The 17,506-nt window shown below is 62.3% G+C and overlaps 11 protein-coding genes across 11 annotated transcripts in view; 5 read left to right on the plus strand and 6 right to left on the minus strand.

Moving 5' to 3' along the window:
- RHTO_01270 (uncharacterized protein) overlaps positions 1 to 1,621 on the minus strand; it is a gene marked incomplete at both ends in the record, with an annotated part of 2,987 nt that extends 1,366 nt beyond the window's left edge. The window contains 10 exons of the mRNA XM_016414953.1: positions 78 to 137; positions 211 to 279; positions 335 to 541; positions 601 to 717; positions 840 to 881; positions 947 to 958; positions 1,025 to 1,213; positions 1,280 to 1,339; positions 1,398 to 1,454; positions 1,531 to 1,621. Of these exons, the coding sequence (XP_016273174.1) occupies positions 78 to 137; positions 211 to 279; positions 335 to 541; positions 601 to 717; positions 840 to 881; positions 947 to 958; positions 1,025 to 1,213; positions 1,280 to 1,339; positions 1,398 to 1,454; positions 1,531 to 1,621 (904 nt within the window). The remainder of the gene's footprint in view (positions 1 to 77; positions 138 to 210; positions 280 to 334; positions 542 to 600; positions 718 to 839; positions 882 to 946; positions 959 to 1,024; positions 1,214 to 1,279; positions 1,340 to 1,397; positions 1,455 to 1,530) is intronic.
- A 559-nt stretch (positions 1,622 to 2,180) lies between these two features.
- Positions 2,181 to 2,706, plus strand: RHTO_01271 (uncharacterized protein; the record flags this gene model as incomplete). Its single annotated transcript, XM_016414954.1, has 2 exons — positions 2,181 to 2,387; positions 2,449 to 2,706. The coding sequence occupies 2 exons, from the start codon at positions 2,181 to 2,183 to the stop codon at positions 2,704 to 2,706; spliced, it is 465 nt and encodes a 154-aa protein (XP_016273175.1).
- Positions 2,707 to 3,643: 937 nt separating this feature from the next.
- Positions 3,644 to 5,189, minus strand: RHTO_01272 (uncharacterized protein; the record flags this gene model as incomplete). The annotated part of the gene is made up of 11 exons (XM_016414955.1): positions 3,644 to 3,729; positions 3,792 to 3,836; positions 3,928 to 3,951; positions 4,014 to 4,058; positions 4,122 to 4,163; positions 4,228 to 4,269; positions 4,337 to 4,348; positions 4,411 to 4,599; positions 4,667 to 4,726; positions 4,789 to 4,845; positions 4,922 to 5,189. The coding sequence occupies 11 exons, from the start codon at positions 5,187 to 5,189 to the stop codon at positions 3,644 to 3,646; spliced, it is 870 nt and encodes a 289-aa protein (XP_016273176.1).
- Positions 5,190 to 5,506: 317 nt separating this feature from the next.
- RHTO_01273 (uncharacterized protein) lies at positions 5,507 to 6,157 on the minus strand (the record flags this gene model as incomplete). The annotated part of the gene is made up of 1 exon (XM_016414956.1): positions 5,507 to 6,157. The coding sequence occupies one exon, from the start codon at positions 6,155 to 6,157 to the stop codon at positions 5,507 to 5,509; it is 651 nt and encodes a 216-aa protein (XP_016273177.1).
- A 133-nt stretch (positions 6,158 to 6,290) lies between these two features.
- RHTO_01274 (apoptosis regulator) lies at positions 6,291 to 7,905 on the plus strand (the record flags this gene model as incomplete). The annotated part of the gene is made up of 2 exons (XM_016414957.1): positions 6,291 to 6,957; positions 7,022 to 7,905. The coding sequence occupies 2 exons, from the start codon at positions 6,291 to 6,293 to the stop codon at positions 7,903 to 7,905; spliced, it is 1,551 nt and encodes a 516-aa protein (XP_016273178.1).
- A 322-nt stretch (positions 7,906 to 8,227) lies between these two features.
- On the plus strand, positions 8,228 to 10,307 carry RHTO_01275 (uncharacterized protein; the record flags this gene model as incomplete). The annotated part of the gene is made up of 6 exons (XM_016414958.1): positions 8,228 to 8,778; positions 8,847 to 8,866; positions 9,006 to 9,307; positions 9,385 to 9,473; positions 9,538 to 9,885; positions 9,995 to 10,307. The coding sequence occupies 6 exons, from the start codon at positions 8,228 to 8,230 to the stop codon at positions 10,305 to 10,307; spliced, it is 1,623 nt and encodes a 540-aa protein (XP_016273179.1).
- Positions 10,308 to 10,659: 352 nt separating this feature from the next.
- On the plus strand, positions 10,660 to 11,711 carry RHTO_01276 (uncharacterized protein; the record flags this gene model as incomplete). Its single annotated transcript, XM_016414959.1, has 6 exons — positions 10,660 to 10,723; positions 10,781 to 10,876; positions 10,941 to 10,985; positions 11,053 to 11,169; positions 11,230 to 11,346; positions 11,404 to 11,711. 6 exons carry the CDS (start codon positions 10,660 to 10,662, stop codon positions 11,709 to 11,711), a joined length of 747 nt encoding a protein of 248 aa, XP_016273180.1.
- Positions 11,712 to 11,963: 252 nt separating this feature from the next.
- Positions 11,964 to 13,293, minus strand: RHTO_01277 (RTA-like protein; the record flags this gene model as incomplete). The annotated part of the gene is made up of 5 exons (XM_016414960.1): positions 11,964 to 12,147; positions 12,210 to 12,723; positions 12,805 to 12,876; positions 13,012 to 13,120; positions 13,177 to 13,293. 5 exons carry the CDS (start codon positions 13,291 to 13,293, stop codon positions 11,964 to 11,966), a joined length of 996 nt encoding a protein of 331 aa, XP_016273181.1.
- Positions 13,294 to 13,674: 381 nt separating this feature from the next.
- On the minus strand, positions 13,675 to 15,021 carry RHTO_01278 (RTA-like protein; the record flags this gene model as incomplete). Its single annotated transcript, XM_016414961.1, has 5 exons — positions 13,675 to 13,858; positions 13,921 to 14,434; positions 14,524 to 14,595; positions 14,735 to 14,843; positions 14,905 to 15,021. The coding sequence occupies 5 exons, from the start codon at positions 15,019 to 15,021 to the stop codon at positions 13,675 to 13,677; spliced, it is 996 nt and encodes a 331-aa protein (XP_016273182.1).
- A 279-nt stretch (positions 15,022 to 15,300) lies between these two features.
- On the minus strand, positions 15,301 to 16,526 carry RHTO_01279 (uncharacterized protein; the record flags this gene model as incomplete). The annotated part of the gene is made up of 2 exons (XM_016414962.1): positions 15,301 to 15,425; positions 15,491 to 16,526. 2 exons carry the CDS (start codon positions 16,524 to 16,526, stop codon positions 15,301 to 15,303), a joined length of 1,161 nt encoding a protein of 386 aa, XP_016273183.1.
- A 617-nt stretch (positions 16,527 to 17,143) lies between these two features.
- The window catches only part of RHTO_01280 (uncharacterized protein), a gene marked incomplete at both ends in the record, with an annotated part of 2,007 nt that continues 1,644 nt past the window's right edge, over positions 17,144 to 17,506 (plus strand). Inside the window, 2 exons of the mRNA XM_016414963.1 lie at positions 17,144 to 17,315; positions 17,378 to 17,422. Of these exons, the coding sequence (XP_016273184.1) occupies positions 17,144 to 17,315; positions 17,378 to 17,422 (217 nt within the window). The remainder of the gene's footprint in view (positions 17,316 to 17,377; positions 17,423 to 17,506) is intronic.

Here is a 17,506-nt window from a genome sequence, read left to right on the forward strand (position 1 = left end):
CCTGCTCGACGGCGGCGTGGTTGGCTGTGTGCGAGCGGACTCAGCGAGCCCGTAGAGAAAAGGGATGCGGGACGCACCTTTGGCGTAGTTGGCGCCGTTGTTGTAGTGGTCGGCGTCGGCCCACTCGTTGGCGTGGCCTGCGGAGACCGAGCGAGCAAAGGAGGGAGTCAGCGAGCGAAAGAGGGAAGACGGGAGGCGAGCGAGACGCACCCTGCTTCGCAGCACCGCCGTAGCCCGAGCCGACAAAGCCCTTGCCGCCGTACGCGCCGCCGACGAGGCCTGCGCAAGCGCAAGGTCAGCCTTGTTACGCCTATGGGCCGAAAGGAAAACGCACCGAGACCCTTGCCGCCGTATCCGCCGTCAAAGGCGTCGATCGAACCCCATCCGTCGAGGAATGCGCCTTTGTCGAAGATGCCGCCGTCGAGGCCGCCGCCGAGGACGCTACGCTTGTGGACGCCGCTCTTGTCCTTCAAGCCTTCGCCGCCGTAACTGCCGCCGAGGCCGGCAGCACCACCGACGACAGCCGTGTTGTGCTTGGCAACTGCGAGAGGGAGAGATCAGCGAGGGCGAAAGGGAACGAGAGGAAACGAAGGAACGCACCATCAGCGTTATGCTCGGCGATGTTGAACTGCTTGTAGCAGAACTCCTCGTAGTAGAACTCGCGGTTGTTGATGTCCTTCTTGATGCCGTCGAAGAGGAAGACCGCCTTGCCCTTGGCTGCGAGGGTGCAGGCGATGACGCGAAGGTCAGCGGTGAAGGAGAGGAAGGAGCGGAGTGAGCGGGGCCGCACTGAAAGTTCAGTGGAGATCGGAGGGGAAGGGAGGATAGCGCGAACTCACCGCCGCCGTATCCGCCGTAGCCACCAAGCTTCGAGCCGTAAGCTGCGAGGGGAAGACGAAGGCAAGTCAGCGAGGCGGAGCTGGCGAGACGAGAGGAGGTGACGAACCAGCGGCGTGGCCTGCGAAGAGTGCGAATTAGCGCTGGAACGAGCGCTGCGAGCGAGGAGTCGAGAGCACGAACGCACCGTTGTTCTGAGCCTCGTGCTCGGCGACATCAGCACCGCTGTTGTACGCGTTGCCGTGACCAGCATTTCCGCCGAACTTCTTGGCGGTATTCCACTCCTGAGCGTTGCCCTGGGCCTTGTCGTACGCGCCGTTGGCGTGGTTGTATTCCTTGTTGTGGGCAGCAACCTGCTCGGCGCCCGAGTGAGCAGCTGTGCGAGCGGACGTGAACAGAGTCAGCGAAGGAACGGAGAGGAGCGGAGGAAGCGAAGACGCACCCTGAGCGTGGTTGGCGGCCTCGGCCTGCTTCTCGGCGTTCGCCCAGTCGGCGGCTTGCTCTGCGGGACAGGCGAAGTTAGCGGGGTGAAGGATGAGGAGGAGCGAGCGGGAACGCACCCTTCTCGGCGGCACCGCCGTATGCGACGGCTCCCTTGTTGCCGTAGCCGCCGTAGCCTGCGAGCGAGGAAGGTGCGAACGGAGCCGGAGTTAGTCTCGGAGGACGCTGTTGAGTGTAGGGAGCGAAACGCACCGAGGCCTTTGTCGTCGATGCCGACGCTGGGAGCAGCGAGGGCGGCGGTCGCGAGCGCCGAGATGGTGAGGATGGTCTTGGTGGAGAGCATGTCGGAAGTCGTCGGAGATCGAGGGGGTAGTCGAGGCTGGTTGAGGAGGCGAGGGATGGAGAGAGGAGACGTAGGCAAGAGCGCCGGGCCCTCACAGCGTCCAGCTAGAGCAAGTCAGAGCAAGCACATGAAGAGCAGCAATAGCGCCCGCTCAACAAGCCGTCGCCTTGTTTGCGCCGCCGACCACCTCGCCTGTGCGCAAACCCGTCAACCCGGCCTCCTTCCCGCCTGTAAGCCGCGGACTGCGTCGTGACGGCGTCGATGTGACTTGCGAGCGCTGTGTCGGTATGTCCCGTGGAGGTTTGGCGGGAGTAGCGAGCGTGTTGAGCAATGCGGATGGAGGAGGGAGGTCGTCGTCGCTCGAGTCCGCCTGAGCCGCCAGTGTTCGTCTCGAGACGCTACGAGCCATCGAAAGCAGCCTCGAGCAAGTCGTAATCCAGCAGCGAGTGAGAGAGAGGGAGAGAACCCGCTCCTCCTCCTCCTTTCACGGCACGTGCAGCGAATTCCCTTCCGCCAGCCGCGGGATCACGGGCGCTGTGAGCTCGCCAGTGCCGTCGAGATGTCGCTGCACACGCTGAGCGACGTCGATCGCGAGCTCATCGACGACTCGCCGACGCTCGCTCGCCTCGTCCGCAGAGGTCGCCTCGCACCGTCGAGGCTGGCGCAGTTGCTCGCGGCGGGGAGGAGCACGAGGCCGCCGAAGGAGCCAGAGGCGTGGGAGTGCTGTGGCAGCAACTGCAGACCGTGTGTGCGTGAGATTTGGAAGGTAAGCCTGGCTCTCGTCGTCGAGGAGGAGGACTAGCTGACACCAAGGTCGGGTCGAGCAGGAGGAGGCGAAGGTGTGGAGCGAATGCCATCCCGGCGGGGTCAGCGACGACGACGGCGACGAGGAGGACACGGTGGACGAGGAAGGGGACGAGAAAGAGCGGAAGGAGGACGAGGAGGAGGAGAAACCGCGAGTTGCGAAGGTGGATGAGGAGGAGGACAAGCGAGGCAGTTCGAGCGGACGGGAGACGCCTCGTGTCGAGATTGAACTCGAGAAGCTGGACTTGGAGGAGACGGAGGAGAACAAGGCGACAGGATGAGGGAGAAAGGTTTCGAGGGAGGTGGTCGACGAGGTGAGCGTCGTCTCGTCTTGCTTTCACGACCCTGGACGTGACTCTTGACGTCCCTTGTGCACAGATACGACATTTCAGTGATGGTCTGCGCCAACATGACCTGCGGCCTCGACTCTCGACTTCGCCAACCTCCTCCTCGACACCTTCGCGCGGTCCCTTTCGAAGCCGCGACCTGCCGACTGGATCTCAAAGCTCGGGGAGATGCTCTCTCGCGACGCTGCAAGATGCTTCTACTCGCAGGAACGAGCAAGACAGGTCGCTCGGCACTCATCTCACGTCATCCCGTCCAACTTCGCCTCCTTCACCTCGTCCTTTGTTCCCTCCTCCCTCGCTTCCTCCGCGCGCCCACTCCAACTGTTCGTCGCCTCGAGTACGAGGAAGCGTCGGATGGCGGAACGTTCGAGGTGGGGAACGACAGGGCTGTCAGGTTGGGCGAGCGAGCGGCGGGTGAGGTCGAGATGGGTTTGTGAGGCGGGAAAGCGAGCGGCACTGTGAGGTAGCGAGTGTTGTAACGGGTTCCTTTTCGACACGTCGAGCATTCGTCGTTGCGCCTGCCTCGCTCTCGCTGAAACTCCTGCGCCCGCCCTCTCCCTCGTCCGACTGCACAAGCGATCTCGCCGTGAATGCTTGCTCGCTGTTCCAAGTTCGCTTAGCTCTCCAAGCCCGACAAAGCAGGAGGGAGTTAAAGCGAGGCTAAGCTTGCAGGTCAAGGATGCAGAGCTAAGCTACTCGAGAGGGAAGAAAGCCAGGCGATGCGAAAGAAAAGGGAACGGAAAGGGTAAAATGCGAGCGAAGAGGGTGCTTTTGCGAAAGGAGAACGGGGAGAAGCTGCATGGAGAGAGCAGTCAGCGCGAGGAGGCGAGAGGAAGAGCGCGAGGGAGGACGCACGAGGCGAGGAAGGCGCTCAGTAGCCCGAGTAGCCGCCCTTGACGCCCTCGTAGCCGCCGTAGCCACCGCCGTAGCCGCCAACAGGCTTGACACCCTCGTAGCCTGCGCGAAGACAGCGAGAGTAAGGTCAGCCGACAACGAGGGGAAGGAAAGCGATGACGCACCGCCGTAGCCTCCGCCGTATCCGCCGAGGCCCTTGGCACCGTAGCCTGCGCGAAGAGACGAGAGTAAGGTCAGCCGAGACCGAGGAAGAGGGGAAGGAAAGCGAGGACGCCCCGCCGTATCCTCCGCCGTAGCCACCAACAGGCTTGACACCCTCGTAGCCTGCGCGAAGACAGCGAGAGTAAGGTCAGCCGACAACGAGGGGAAGGAAAGCGAGGACGCACCGCCGTAGCCTCCGCCGTATCCGCCGAGGCCCTTGGCACCGTAGCCTTCGCAAGGGGGAGGAGGTCAGCCTCGAGCGAGAGTGAGGGCAAGCAGGTGTTTCGACTCACCGCCGTATCCTCCGCCGTATCCTCCGAGCTTGCCGCCGTAGCCTGCACGAGAAGGCGAGGAAGTTCAGTGGAGATCGGAGGGGAAGAGAGGACAGTGCGAACTCACCGCCGCCGTATCCGCCGTAGCCGCCGAGCTTCGAGCCGTAAGCTGTGAGATGAAGACGCAGGCAAGTCAGCGAAGGCGGAGCTGGCGAGGCGAGAGGGAGGGGACGAACCAGCGGCGTGGCCTGGGAAGAGTGCGAATCAGCGCTGGAACGGGCGATGCGAGCGATGAAGAGTTCGAACGCACCGTTGTTCTCAGCCTCGTGCTCGGCGACATCAGCACCGCTGTTGTACGCGTTGCCGTGGCCGACGTTGCCGCCGAACTTCCTGGCATTGTTCCACTCCTGAGCGTTGCCCTGAGCCTTGTCGTACGCGCCGTTGGCGTGATTGTACTCCTTGTTGTGGGCAGCAACCTGCTCGGCGCCCGAGTGAGCGGCTGCGAGAGCGGACGGAGAAAGAGTCAGCGGAAGCGAGAGAAAGGAGCGGAGGAAACGAAGACGCACCCTGAGCGTGGTTGGCGGCGTTGGCCTGCTTCTCGGCGTTCGCCCAGTCGGCGGCTTGCTCTGCGGGAACAGGCATAGTCAGCGGAGTGAAGAAGGCTGAGGAGGAGCGAGCGGGAACGCACCCTTCTCGGCGGCTCCGCCGTACGCAACGGCTCCCTTGTGGCCGTAGCCGCCGTAGCCTGCGTGCGAGGAAGGTGCGAGCGAGGTCGGACTCAGTCTCGGAGGACGCTGTTGAGTGCAGGGAGCGAAACGCACCGAGGCCCTTGTCGTCGCTGGCGACGCTGGGAGCAGCGAGGGCGGCGGTCGCGAGAGCCGAGATGGTGAGGATGGTCTTGGTGGAGAGCATGTCGGAAGGTGTTGAAGGTGGAGGGGCTAGTCGAGGCTGGTTGAAGGGGCGAGGGACGGAGGGAGGAGAAGGAGCGCAGGGCGGAGGCGGCCTTTTGTACGCAGAAGATCGTGCAACGTAGCACGACGGAGAGGCTTGGCCATCACCCTCGAAGTCGACGAGAGGTCCTCGGTGCATGCGTGCCAAGAAGGGGATCGAGGCGACTGCGTCGCACCGGTAGGACGGAGGGACTCGGCGGATGGCGGAGGAGAGGAGAAAAGGAGGAGCGGAACATTGAGCTGTGAGCGAGAATGTTCATAGCGGTGAGCGAACGAAGTGCGAAGGAAAGCAGAAGGGAAGGACGACGAACCCGCGTCGCACTCGTTACGCACCAGTCCCGCTGGTAGCGCTTCGTCCAGCACCGCACCTCAATCTTCGCCGCTTCTTCCGCCTATCGAGCCGCTCCGCCGCGACAGGAAGCCCTGGTCGAGCCGCCTCGCCTTCTCTTCGCCTGCTCAATTCGACTTCGCTTCCTCACCATTCACCGCCGGCGGCTTCAGCAAGCTCAGCACCCTCCAGCGACTGTCTCCGCCCTTCTCCCAAGCGCCCAATCCCGAGCTAGCCCACTCGACCATGACCTTTCCCTCCCACTCTGTCCAGACGCCGAGCGACGTCCCGCTAGCTCCACCTCCCTTCCGCGACGGTTCGCCGAACGCAGAGACGAGTTCCGAGCCTGTCGTCGAAGACGTGAGAGAGAACGGCGAGTCGGGCTTCGAGGGATGCGGAATCAGGAGCGGGAACGAGGGGAAGGGCGAGTACGTCGGGCTCGTCTTCGAGGGTCGCACCGGCTTGTCGCTCTTATCCACCGCTGTGTGGTTGTACACATCCACGCCCGTCACTTCCAGCCTGCCCTTGCCCGCCTCGTCGCACACCTGCTCCCACCGCAAGTCGCGTCCCGGCTTGAACCCCTCGCGCGGCTCGAGCGAGACTGACAGTCCGATAGCGTAGTAGTTCAGGTAGACGATGTCTGGGTACGCCTTGATTCCGGGCTCGGGCAGTGTGGACGACGAGGAGAGGGACGCAAGGAAGGTGGTGGAGTCGGGTGAGGCGGGCGAGAGAGCGAACAGCGGTGCGAGCGACATTCCTTGCGCGGTGGCCTGTGCCATCTTGAGCCTAGCGAGCTGTCAATTGAGCCCTCGAGCGGTGTGAGCGTGTGTTTATGCCAGCGAAGCAGTGAGCTCACCAACTTGCCCTCTTCCACCTCGACCACTCGCTTCTTTCTGGCTCAATTGGCTCGGGATGTATCCTGCGTACGGCACTTCGAACCCCTGGCGCTCCCGCTCGCAGCCCCCGCCACCTCGTCGCAACCGCAAACCCCACCCCTCGAAACAAGCCGACGACTCTCGCTCGCAACAACCACGGCCACAGGCAGCGCAGAAAGACGCCGAGGAACCCGTAGACGAACGCATACAGCGCCTGCGCCAGCTCGACAGCATCAAACGGCGATTCGCGGAGCTGTCGACTTCGTTTCTTCCCCCTCCTCCCGCTTCTCTCACGTTCCAACCCTCGGCCTCTTCGAACGCGCCCAAACTCGATTACACGTCGACGAATGCACCTGTCCATGGCTACGAGGACGCGCTTACCAAGCTGTTGATGGAGCTGGACGGAGTCGAGTCGGGCGGAGACCTCGACGTCAGGACTAGGAGGAAGGATCTCGTCAGAAAGGTCGAGAGTGAGGCGCAGAGGGTCGAGAAGTGGAGGAGGGACTGCTTTGAGGCGCGGCAGAGAGGCGAGGAAGGACCCGAGTGGAGCAAAGCGGCGATAGAGGGCGATGAGGCGAAGCAAGACGACGGGCAGGCTGAAGAACGAGGCGACGGCGGTGAGGAAAACGGCGGCCAGGACGCAGAAGAAGCTACGGTGGATGGAGATGCGGACGAAGAACGGGGAGAATCGGAGGCGGACGAAGGTGCGTTGTCGTAGTTTGCGGAGCCTTCCAATCGCCTTTCAAGACCAACAGATCGCGTCCACAGTGTCGACCGTGACGACCGCCAGCATGAGCCGTCCGTCCACCATGCCTCAGACCCCCTCCTCCGTCGACACCGGCTCAGTAACCGAAGAACTCGCTCGTCCGCCGGGCTTGCCCGTCCCTTCCTCGCAAGAGAAGGAACACGCGCATGACGCTCTCAAGTCTGCTGCAACGGGAGACGGCGATGGGGGCGAGGAAGAAGGTGCATTCGCTGCGGCTGTCGAGGAGGAAGACGAGGAGGAGGGACCGCGTCAAGTCCCGCTGCGTGGACGTCATCCATCGGCTCCTGCCGCACACCACCCTCATGTTGCTGCTACGAATCGTCAGCCGTTTCCCGTACACCCGCAGCGGCAGCGCCAACCGGACGTCCAGGAACACCCCGAGTTCCGGATCCACCCTCAGCGGCTTCAGCAGCAACAGCCATCCCATCGGCACTTCGAGCCGGAACGCCGATACGTCGACCCTCTCGAAGCGCTGCTGGGAATCCCAAGTCGGCGAGTCGCGGAGCAGCAGCAGCCTACCGATGTTCTCTTCCGCCGCCGCTCGCCTCAGCCCTACGTTCCAGCGACCTACGCCGACGACGACGACTACGACGAGATGGACTACTCGCCCTTCCACGCCTACACCCCTCAGACACAACGTTCCGTCTACCGCTCGCCTCCGCAGCAGAACCGCGAAGTCCCGTATGGCGGCTACTCGACTCCCTCGTCTCTCTTTGGCGGTGGCGGCGTCCCCTGGTACGCATACGGGTACCCGCACGAGGGCGACTTGTACGAGCACGCGCAGAGGCAGCAGCAGCAGCAGCAGGCGCACAGGAGGGCGCCAGGATACGGAGCGTACGGCGGCGGGTTTGGGGGCGGTCCCTTTGGCTTTGGCGGGATGTGGTAGGACTTGAGGAGGTGTGTTGCAGCTTGTAATCTGCTTGATTGCTTGAAATCTCAGCGCGAGCGAGTCCTCCTCGCCGTCCACCGGGTCAAGGTCGTCGGCAGTGTGACCTTCTCAACTTGCGAGCCTACGTCAATACTTCGGTCGCTGCGCCTCAAAGTTGCGTAAGTTCGAAAGCAAGAGCTCCCGAGACATGGATCTGCTGCCGCCCAGGTCAAATCAATCGCAGCGCGCCGTCGTCATCCGTTCTCCGCACCTCGTCCTCGTCTCTCTCGCTTCTCACGCTTGCTCTACGCTTTCGTTTCGCTCGAGCTGGTATTTCACGATGGGCTTGTTCAACCACAAGAAACCGACTTCGCCTTCAGGCTTCTTCGTCGCGGAGACGACGCCCACAGAGGAGAAAGGTGACGTCCTCGGACGCTCCAAGTCGACCGCGAAGGACAAGGCTGCGAGTGCCGTCTCGGGCGCGGCAGAAGAGCGCAGGGCTTCCAAGGAGGGCGAGAGGGGCGTAGGCGGATCAGGCGCGACTGGAGCGGCCGCCGCAGGAGCCGCTGCGGCTGTTGGAGGAGAGTCGGCGAGGGAAAGGAGGAGGAGCACGACTGAGGGCACTGCTGTCGCTGGAACCTCTGGGGTCGAGCGTGGCGCTGTCGCTGGAAACGCCGACACGACGACTGACGCCGCAAACATCGACCCCGTCACCGGCAAGCCCATCCTCCCTCAAGGCGTTCCCGTCTCGATTACGGACGGCATCCAGTCTGCCGAGGGTGGAGCACACATCAAGGAGCACGCTCTCCCGCCTGGCCACCACCACGCTCAGCCGAAGACGGACGCGGTCTTGACGGAGGAGCAGGCGAGGACTGCGGAGCACGACCACAAGTGCGCTCGCTTCTCCTCTGCCCCTTTCGGCCTGTGTAGAATGCTCACGAAGTTGTTCTCTCCCCCAGATACCTTCAGCCCGTCGTTCGTGAGTCTTCGCGCTTTGAGATGGCTTGACGAGGCCTTGTCCTTCCCTTTGCCCGTCTTCCGAGTTTCTTCGCCCTTTCGAACTGTTTCCGAAACGAACAGTACGAGACAGCGAGCGTTGACGTTGTTCTCCCCCGCAGACGAGCGCCGGCACATCCACCAGGTCGAGGAGATCGAGCGCCACCGCGTTATCGACCGCCACGTCCACCACGTTCAGCACCACGTCCAGCCTCTTGTCGACGAGCGCCATCTTGAAGTTGTCCATTCGTACCGCGAAGTCCCCGTCACCCACGTCGAGGAGTCGCACGCCAACACCGCCGAGGAGAAGGCTCTTCTTGCCAGGCTCAACGCGCAGAGCATCAGCACGTACACGATCGTGCCACATGAGCGCGTTACGGTCGACAAGGGCGAGACGCAAGTCGTCGAGAATGTCATTCACCACGTTCGTCCTCCTTCCCGCCTCTCGTCGCACCATCGGCTGACTTGCTTTTCCTCCGCAGTACCGTGCGCTAGCGAAAGATCCCGCCGCTCTTCCAAGTAATGCTAACTAGTCAATCGCCCGCAGACACGATCGTCCAGCCCGTCTGGCAGCGCGACTTGCACGAGTAGTGAGTCTCGCGCTTACTTTGCTCGCGTCTCTCGTTCACTGATCGCTCCGCGTTACGCTCACAGCTACCGCCTCAACTCGAATTTCTCGCCCGAGACGGTCATCAACCGCGGCGGCTCGGCGACGGCCATCAACAACGCCTCTCCCGCCGCTCAAGCCGGCTACAACCCCTCTTCCTACGCCTCCGTCTCCCACCCGCCCGGCGCGACCGTCGTCCCGCCTTCCGTCGCCGGGCCGTCAATGATGGCTCCGCCGCCGCCGAGGGAGGGACACAGGCTTGTTGCGGATGAGAGGGAGGAGGTTGGTGGTGAGAGTACACGCTACGAGGTCGAATTCGTCAACCGTGAACCGGTCTTCCACGGTGTTCACGCTGGGCATGGCAGGCATGGCGAGCACGGACTCGGGAACAAGTCGTGAGTCTTGAGATCTCCGTTCTTGCGACGAGGCTTGCATGCTCTGTCACGCCTCTTCGCTCTCCAAGGCCCGTCCAGCTCACTCATGCTTGCTCCGTCTCCCTTGCAGGAATCTGCGCTCTGCGCCGGCCGGCTCCCTTCCTACGACCGTCGGCGGCCACGGCGTCTCTCAGCAGTCCACTCCCGCCGCCGCATCGACCTCCCCTGCTCCTGCGACCGCTCAGTCGAGCTACGAGCGCGGTGCGCTTGGCCAGTCTGGTCTCCAGCATGGTGCAGCCGGTCAGTCTGGACTCGGCGGCGTCGCTGGTCAGTCCGGCCTTCAGCACGGCGCGACTGGCCAGTCCGGCTTTGAGCACGGCACCACTGGCCAATCCGGCCTCGAGCGTGGCGTTGAGCGCATGAACCTCGGCGTCGCCAGGTAGTGAATCGCAACCGCGGAGACAGACACGAACGGACTCTCAATTCCTGTACAGACCCTTTTTACCCTTATCGTCCTATCTCGCTATCTACTGTACTTCCATACAAACACTGTCGTGCACTGCAGGTTCTCGCAACGACGAGTACATCGTCGCCCTCGCTCAAATGCGTCCGGACCTTCCCAACTCGCGGACAAATCGCGCTCGTCCTTGTATGCGCTGCTTCGACCTCCTTTCCGGGGTTGAAGATAGTCCGCAGCCTGCCTCCTGACTTCTCGCGTTGACGTGGAACGTCCCGCTTGCGCTCCTCTCGCTCTTTCCCCTCCGCCCTCCGCTCCTCCTGGCGCTCTCGCTCGCGATGCTGGTCTCGCTTTCCTTGATTACTCTGCTCTCGCTGGTTTCGCTCAGCCTCGCCGCCTCCGGTGCGTCCATCGCGCTTTTTTCCTCACTCCGTTTCGTTCACCTCTCACCTCCCCTAGAACCCGCCAAATCAACTCCGGAGAAGCGCGCAGACGTCAATCAGAAGAGCATCAAGCGCAAGGAGATCTGCTACCGCAACGTCTTCGGCGACGAGGGTGCGCTCGCGCTTTGTTCGCCTCGTCGACCTTCGCGCCCTCACCTCACCTCGCTCGCTCGCAGACCTTCCGGAGCCAAAGTACCTCAAGCCTGTCCTCACTGAAGACGGTGCGTCTTCCCACCTCGCTCCAGCGCAACTCCGAGTCGCAGCTTACCTGAAATTGGACCCGAGCAGGCAACCGCAAGCAAGTTTGGTATTCGGACGGCGTCAAGGAGGACGAATACGCTCTCGAGTTGCACTACGAAGAATTCTGCTACCGTCACTACAAGAAGGAGGGGGAGGAATTGAAGGGTGAGTCGCGCTCGTCGCCTCCTTCTTCCCGCATCTTGCTGATATCGCCTCGCTTCTCAGGCTCGAGCACGACCGGGGCCGCGACGCCGACGAGTACCGGTGCCGACAGCTTCGTCAAGGTCAGCTTCTTCGCCGGGTACGAAGAGAAGCCCGTCAAAGTCGCCTCGCCCGACGATGGTTTGTCCCCTCCCTTTCTCCGCCTCCCTCGCTGCTCCGCTGACTCCCTCTCCGCAGATTCTCGCGAGAACCTCGCAAACAACCGACCCTTCAAGCACACCGAACACGACTCCGACAAAGCCGAAATGCTCGGGTTCTTCATGAACTTCCAGGCCGGTTATCCTGGACAGGACAAGTGCGACGAGCATGGCTGCTGGGAGAGGAGGAAGGTGCCGGTCCAGACGCCGGACGGGTATGCGGAGACGACGAGCACGGTTCAGGTGACGGTGCAGGCGGAGGAGACGGCTCCGTCGACGACTTTGAGCGAGGCGAGCGAGGCCGACACGCCGACTGCGACTGCGACCAAGGTCCGAGACGAATTGTAGAGGTGGGTCTCTATTCGCTCCTCGCTTGACTAGCGCTGACAAGATTTCGTCCGCAGACTGCGCCTCATTCCTTCGCATCTGTAGATTCCCTCGCTTTTGCAAAGACGCTTGCGGTTCGACAAACGAGCACTGCGATTCCGAGAGTTGCTATGCGGTTCTACAGGGTATGTCTAAAGTGTGCTTGCGAAAGTCAACAAGTCTCACAAATGAGAAGAGGGTATGTCTACGGTCGAACCGTCCTCGTGGAGCGCCTCAAACCTGCTGCATGCCCTTCTCCTCCTTTGTGTGCGAATGCTGCAAGTCGTGCGCCACGGTCTTGTCGCTGTCTTGACGAATAACGGTCGGAGTGGGCGAGAAAGGCGAAGTCTGCTTTTCAGAGGAGTAGGCTGCGTCGAGATCGTGCGGGTAGACGAGGAACCAATGAGGGTGGATGACGCTGCAGGAAAGGGGACGTCAGCTAGAAGAAGACGGGAGTTGAGGAGAGAAGGGCAGACGAACTTGAGGACGAAGGTAGAGAAAGCAATTGGGATGGCATCAAAGAGCATCCAGACTTGCTGCGTTGCGATCCAGCCCTTGAAGCCCTCGTGCAGCTCGGGCGTTCGATAGCAGCCGCGAACGATGATGCCGAGCGACGAGGCGAAGAGAGCGAGCAGCATGAACTGCATGCGGCCTCCTGCGCCCTTGACGGCGTGGCGTGCGAGGAATGCCCAGATGGCCATGTACGCGACGTAGAAGACCATCACGGCGAGCTGGACGATGATACCCGCGAGCATGATATCGCTCCCCATTCGAAGTTGCTTGGGTTTCGGTTTCGAGCCGGCTGCGGATCCTGCCAATCCACCGCCGATGGTCTGAATAAGGAGACTGATGAGGTCGGCGATCATGAAGACGACTTTGAACCATTTGCCGGAAAGCCAGGACTTGGACGGGTCGAGGTGCGAGACGACGATGCCGCCGGCCCAGTACAGCGATGCGGACATGAACGCAGGCGCGATGATCAGGGTGCAGATCTCTGCCATGAGTCTGGATGTCAGTTCGATTCGGGAGAGGCGAGAGGAGGAACCGAGAAGGAGGAATAGGCGCCGGAACTCACGCATCACGTAGAGCGAGAAGTTCAGCGGAGCGTAGTGAGCCGCGAGACGTCCTGCCCATCCCAGGATCTCGACTGTGAACGAGTCAGGAGGAAAAGCCAGTCAGGGATCGTTACTTCCCGCTCTCCGCCGATTCCTCGAGCTTTGGAAGCGTCCACGCAACGTCGCAGGGCTGGCGGAACAGCTCAAAATGTGCGAATGGAACGCACGAATGTTGCCCGCGACGAAGAATCCCATCCACCAGTACCGCCGGGAGTACAGGAGTTGCGCGAGATGAGTGAATCCGCTGATACCGAAGACCACCATGAATATCGCGCCCTGCGCCCGTCAGAGAATCAACATGACGTCGCTTGAAGGGGAGTGTCGGGGCGCACGAGCGAGATAGAGGGGATGTAGCCGTAGAGAGCGGTCGGAGGGCGATTGTCGAGGCAAGCCTGAATAGCCTCCTTCGACCCGTGAGCGAGAGCGATGCATTGCCCGGTGCTGGACATGTCAAACGGAGCTCGTTTCGAGTCTAAGGAGCGAGAAGGAGGCAAGAGAAGTGTGGGAGAAGCAGAGCGCGATCAGTGAAACCGCCGACGAAGCTTCCGGCTCCGGGCGCCAGCACGGATCGAAAAGCGTAAGCGATGATCAGGTACGGCGAAGTTCCGACGCCCGACCGCGAAGTCGACGACGCTGTCACTCGCCTTTTCGCTCCTAACTCAGCCCACGAAAAGAACGTGCTACGGCTTCCGGGAGTTCTACATGCGTCTACAGGGTCCGAACGAAAGCAAAGGAGCCGTCTAAAGCAGTGCGCATGCGAAAGGCAAGGAGACGCGAGAGGAGAAAGAGAAGGTCTATGTCGAGGGTATCTTGTCCTTTCGCCCCTCCCCTCAGACCTGCTGCGCGACCTTCTCGCCTTTCGCAGGTGAATGTTGCAGACCTTGGGCAACAGTTGTATCGCTGTCGTGACGAGTCGCGGTCGAAGCGGGCGAGGAGGAAGAAGTCGGCTTGTCGGAGAGGTAGACCGAGTCGAGGTCGTGAGGGTAGACGAGGAACCAGTGAGGGTGGATGACGCTGCAGGGAAGGGGGCGTCAGCTAGAAGAAGACGGGAGTAGAGGAGGAAAGCGCAAACGAACTTGAGAACGAAGGTGGAGAAGGCAATCGGAATCGCGTCGAACAGCATCCAGATTTGCTGCGTTGCGATCCAGCCCTTGAAGCCCTCGTGCAGCTCGGGAGTTCGATAGCATCCACGGATGATGATGCCGAGGGACGAGGCGAACAAGGCCAGGAGCATGAGCTGCACGCGGGCCCCTGCACGCTTGACGCTCTGGCGCGCGAGGAACGTCCAGATGGCCATGTACGCGACGTAGAAGACCATGACGGCGAGCTGGATGACGATTCCCGCGAGCATGATGTTTGAGCCCGTGCGAAGTTGGTCTGGCTTGGGGTCGACGCCGACTGCTGAGCCGGCCATTCCGCCTCCGATCGCCTGGATGACGAGACTGACGACGTCGGCGACGATGAAGATCGCTTTGAACCAGTTGCCCGAGAGCCAGGATCTTGACGGGTCGAGGTGAGAGATGATCAGTCCGCCGGCCCAGTACAGGGCGGCTGACATGAATGTCGGGGCGATGATGAGCGTGCAGATCTCTGTGCGATTGGAGCGGTTGAAACATGGTCAGCGGTGTTGAGGAAGCGCGAAGTAAGGGGAGAGAAAGCGAAAAGGCGCCGCAACTCACGCATCACGTATGCGGAAAAGCTCAGCGGGGCGTAGTGCGCCCACAGTCGGCCCGCCCATCCCAAGATCTCGACTGCAAGCGAGGAAGGAGGAGATGTCAGCCTGCGAATCCTGACTTCTTCCTCCCGCGCTTGTTCCTTCGCAAAGTTCGGAAGCGGCAACACAAGTCGCAGGATTGGCGAAGTGCGCGAGAACGTGTGCAGGGGACTCACGGATGTTTCCAACGACCATGCAGGCCATCCACCAGTACCGTCGGGCATACACGAGCTGGCCGAGGTGAGCGAGTCCGCTGATGCCGAAGACCACTACGAATACGGCTCCCTGCGTGCGCGGAAGGGCGCGGATGAGCCGGGATCGCTTGAGAAGGGACACTGGGACGCACCAGCGAGATACTCGGGACATAGCCGTACTGGTCATCCTGGGGACGAGCGTCCAGGCAAGCTTCGATAGCCTCCTTGGATCCGTGAGCGAGCGCGATGCACTGCTCGGTGCTGACCATGTCGACGAGCGTGTAGTAGCGTGTACTGAGCTTGAGAGCGGAAAGAGCGAGGACGGGAGCAAGAAGAGGACGAGCGCAGTTCGACGCTGCCGACGACGGTCCGAACCCGAGGCCGAACTTGGCTCCGGGACAACAAGCTTATCGTCATTACAACTCGAGGCTAATCAGTCAATACAAACCGCACACGCCAAGCCAGTCCCACTTCTCTTCGAGCGATGCGCGATGGACGAGGCAGCGAGGCCCGCAGAGCAGTGTAACCGACGCCCGCCGTTGCACTCGTCAGTACGGCTTGAATCGACCCTTCGATCCCGCAGAGCCACCCCGCTGCTTGCCCGCACCGCCTGCCCGAAGCCTGTCCAGCCGCCGCTTGTCCTCCTCGAATCGCGACTTGAGATTGGCGAGGTCTGCGCAAGCGAGAGAGAATTTAGCGAAACAGCGTCACAGCGAGCGAGAGGATGGCGAGACGCACCCCGCTTGCGCCCCTCGGCGCGGTTGAACGAGTAGAAACCGTCGCCGACAATCTTCTTCACGCCCGCATCCATCCTCGCCGGCTCCTCCGCCGCAGCCTTGCCGCGCTTCTTCCCAGCAACCTTGACGTTGACGCCTCCGTACCCCGTCAAGGTCGGCACGACGTCGGTCGGCAGCAAGCTCTTGCCGTGCTTGCCTCCGCGCGAGACCGTGTGCCACTCGCCGTCGTCCTCCGCATCCGGGTTGAACGCCACGTCGTTCTTCCGCGCCATCTCAGCCTGGTACTTGGCGAGCGCCTCGGCCGCCGAGCCCGGCAGCGGTCCGACATCAACCGCCTTGCCCTTCTTCCCCTTCTTCGCCTTCTTGCCCTTCGCTTCCTCCGCCGCTGCACGTGCCGCTTCAGGGTCGTATGACGCCGGCGCAGCAGCAGCTTTGCGTGCGTCGTAGGCGCGCATCCATTCGTCGACGTGGGCGATCACGACGCTGCGATGAGGGCGGGCGCGGGCGTGTCGTGCGGCAGAGGCGGAGAGAAGCGAGGGAGCGGCAGGGAGGGTGAGAGCGGTAGTCGGAGGATATGCAGGTGGAGGGAGAGAAGGTGTCGAGGAGAAGGTGACGATTGCAGAGTGAGGCGGAGGAATCGCAGTCGATGTCGAGGCTTCAGACGGATCGAACAGCGGCGCGACTTCGGGCGCTCCCGCCCCTTCCGCCGCCTGCGCAGCCGCAACTTCCTTCTCGTACAACGTCGTGTAGCCCCTCGTAGACGCCGCAGGCAGCACCCGCACCTCCTTGACCTTGCACGAGTCGCCCCAGACCTTTGCCAGCGCCACCTTGAGCCCCTTCTCGCTCACTCCGAGCGGCAACCCCGTCACAAACAGCTGCTTGGTCGTGTCGGCTCCGTCCTCCTGTCCCTCGTGAGCCGTGGCGTGGTGCAAGCGAGCGAAGAGGTGTGTCTTGCCATTGTTGAGCGGGAGGGCGTAGAAGCCCGAGCGGAGGGGCACGGCCTTGACAGTCTCAGGCTGCGTGCTCAGTCGTGCCATAGCTGGGCTTGTCTAGCGGGAAGAGCGAGTCGTGTTGAGCGGACACGGTCGAGCTTCGTCGAGGAAGAGGTCGTGCTTCACCAGCTCGCGGCGTCGCTCCGACTGGCTTGCTGAGCTCTCAACGACCGCAACAAAGTTACTCGAATGTGCTGCAGCTGGTCCGACCGCGGTCCGTGCCGTTGCCATCGACCTCTCTTCCTCGCCAATCCTCATCAGTTTCGCCAGTTTCCTCGAAGCAAAGGTGACGAGGGGCAGCCAGAAGTGTGTGGGCTGCTGGACCGCTGTGCCGGCTCTGCCTGACGCGCCTGTCTCCCGCTAGGCGCCGACTCGCCCCTCCTGCTCTTCCTCCTCGACTCCTCGCGTTGAAGTCCCGCCGTGCTACCTGACTTGCGATGTGCTACCCGAGTCGATGTATGCGATCTTGGAGGCATCCGCGTGACACGCTGCCAAGGCTTGTACGCCTCCGTCCTACCTGCTCTTCCTCCCTCGCCCTCACTCTATGCGTCGACTCGCCGTCCCACCGACGCCCATGACTTCCGCGCACGCCGCTCTCCCTCCTTTCTCCTCCTCCTCGTCAACCACCCTCTCCCTTCCTCGCCCACCTCGACCTCCTCAACATGCTCTCGAAGACCCTCATCGCGCTTACGGCCTTCTCGACCGTCGCGCTCGCCTCGCCCAGCCCCGGAGTCGGCGTCAACGTCGTCAAGCAGGCAAACTACAACGAAGCGGAGAAGGCGGCCAAGATCTCGCTCAAGGAGATCTGCTACCGCAACTTGTACGCCGACGTCTGTGCGTTCCCTTCCTCGTCCCTCGTCTCCTCTTCCTCCGCAGACTCTCTCCGCCTCTCGCAGCCAACTACAAGGTCAAGTACGCCAAGGAGGTCCTCGCCAAGGACGGTGCGTTCCCGCTCACTCCGCTCTTTCGTCTCTCCATTGCTGACCTTCGCATCCTCGCGCAGCCAAGGGCAAGGCGGTCTTCCT

This window comes from Rhodotorula toruloides, assembly GCF_000320785.1.
Source record: "Rhodotorula toruloides NP11 unplaced genomic scaffold Scaffold12, whole genome shotgun sequence".
NCBI lineage: Eukaryota > Fungi > Basidiomycota > Microbotryomycetes > Sporidiobolales > Sporidiobolaceae > Rhodotorula > Rhodotorula toruloides.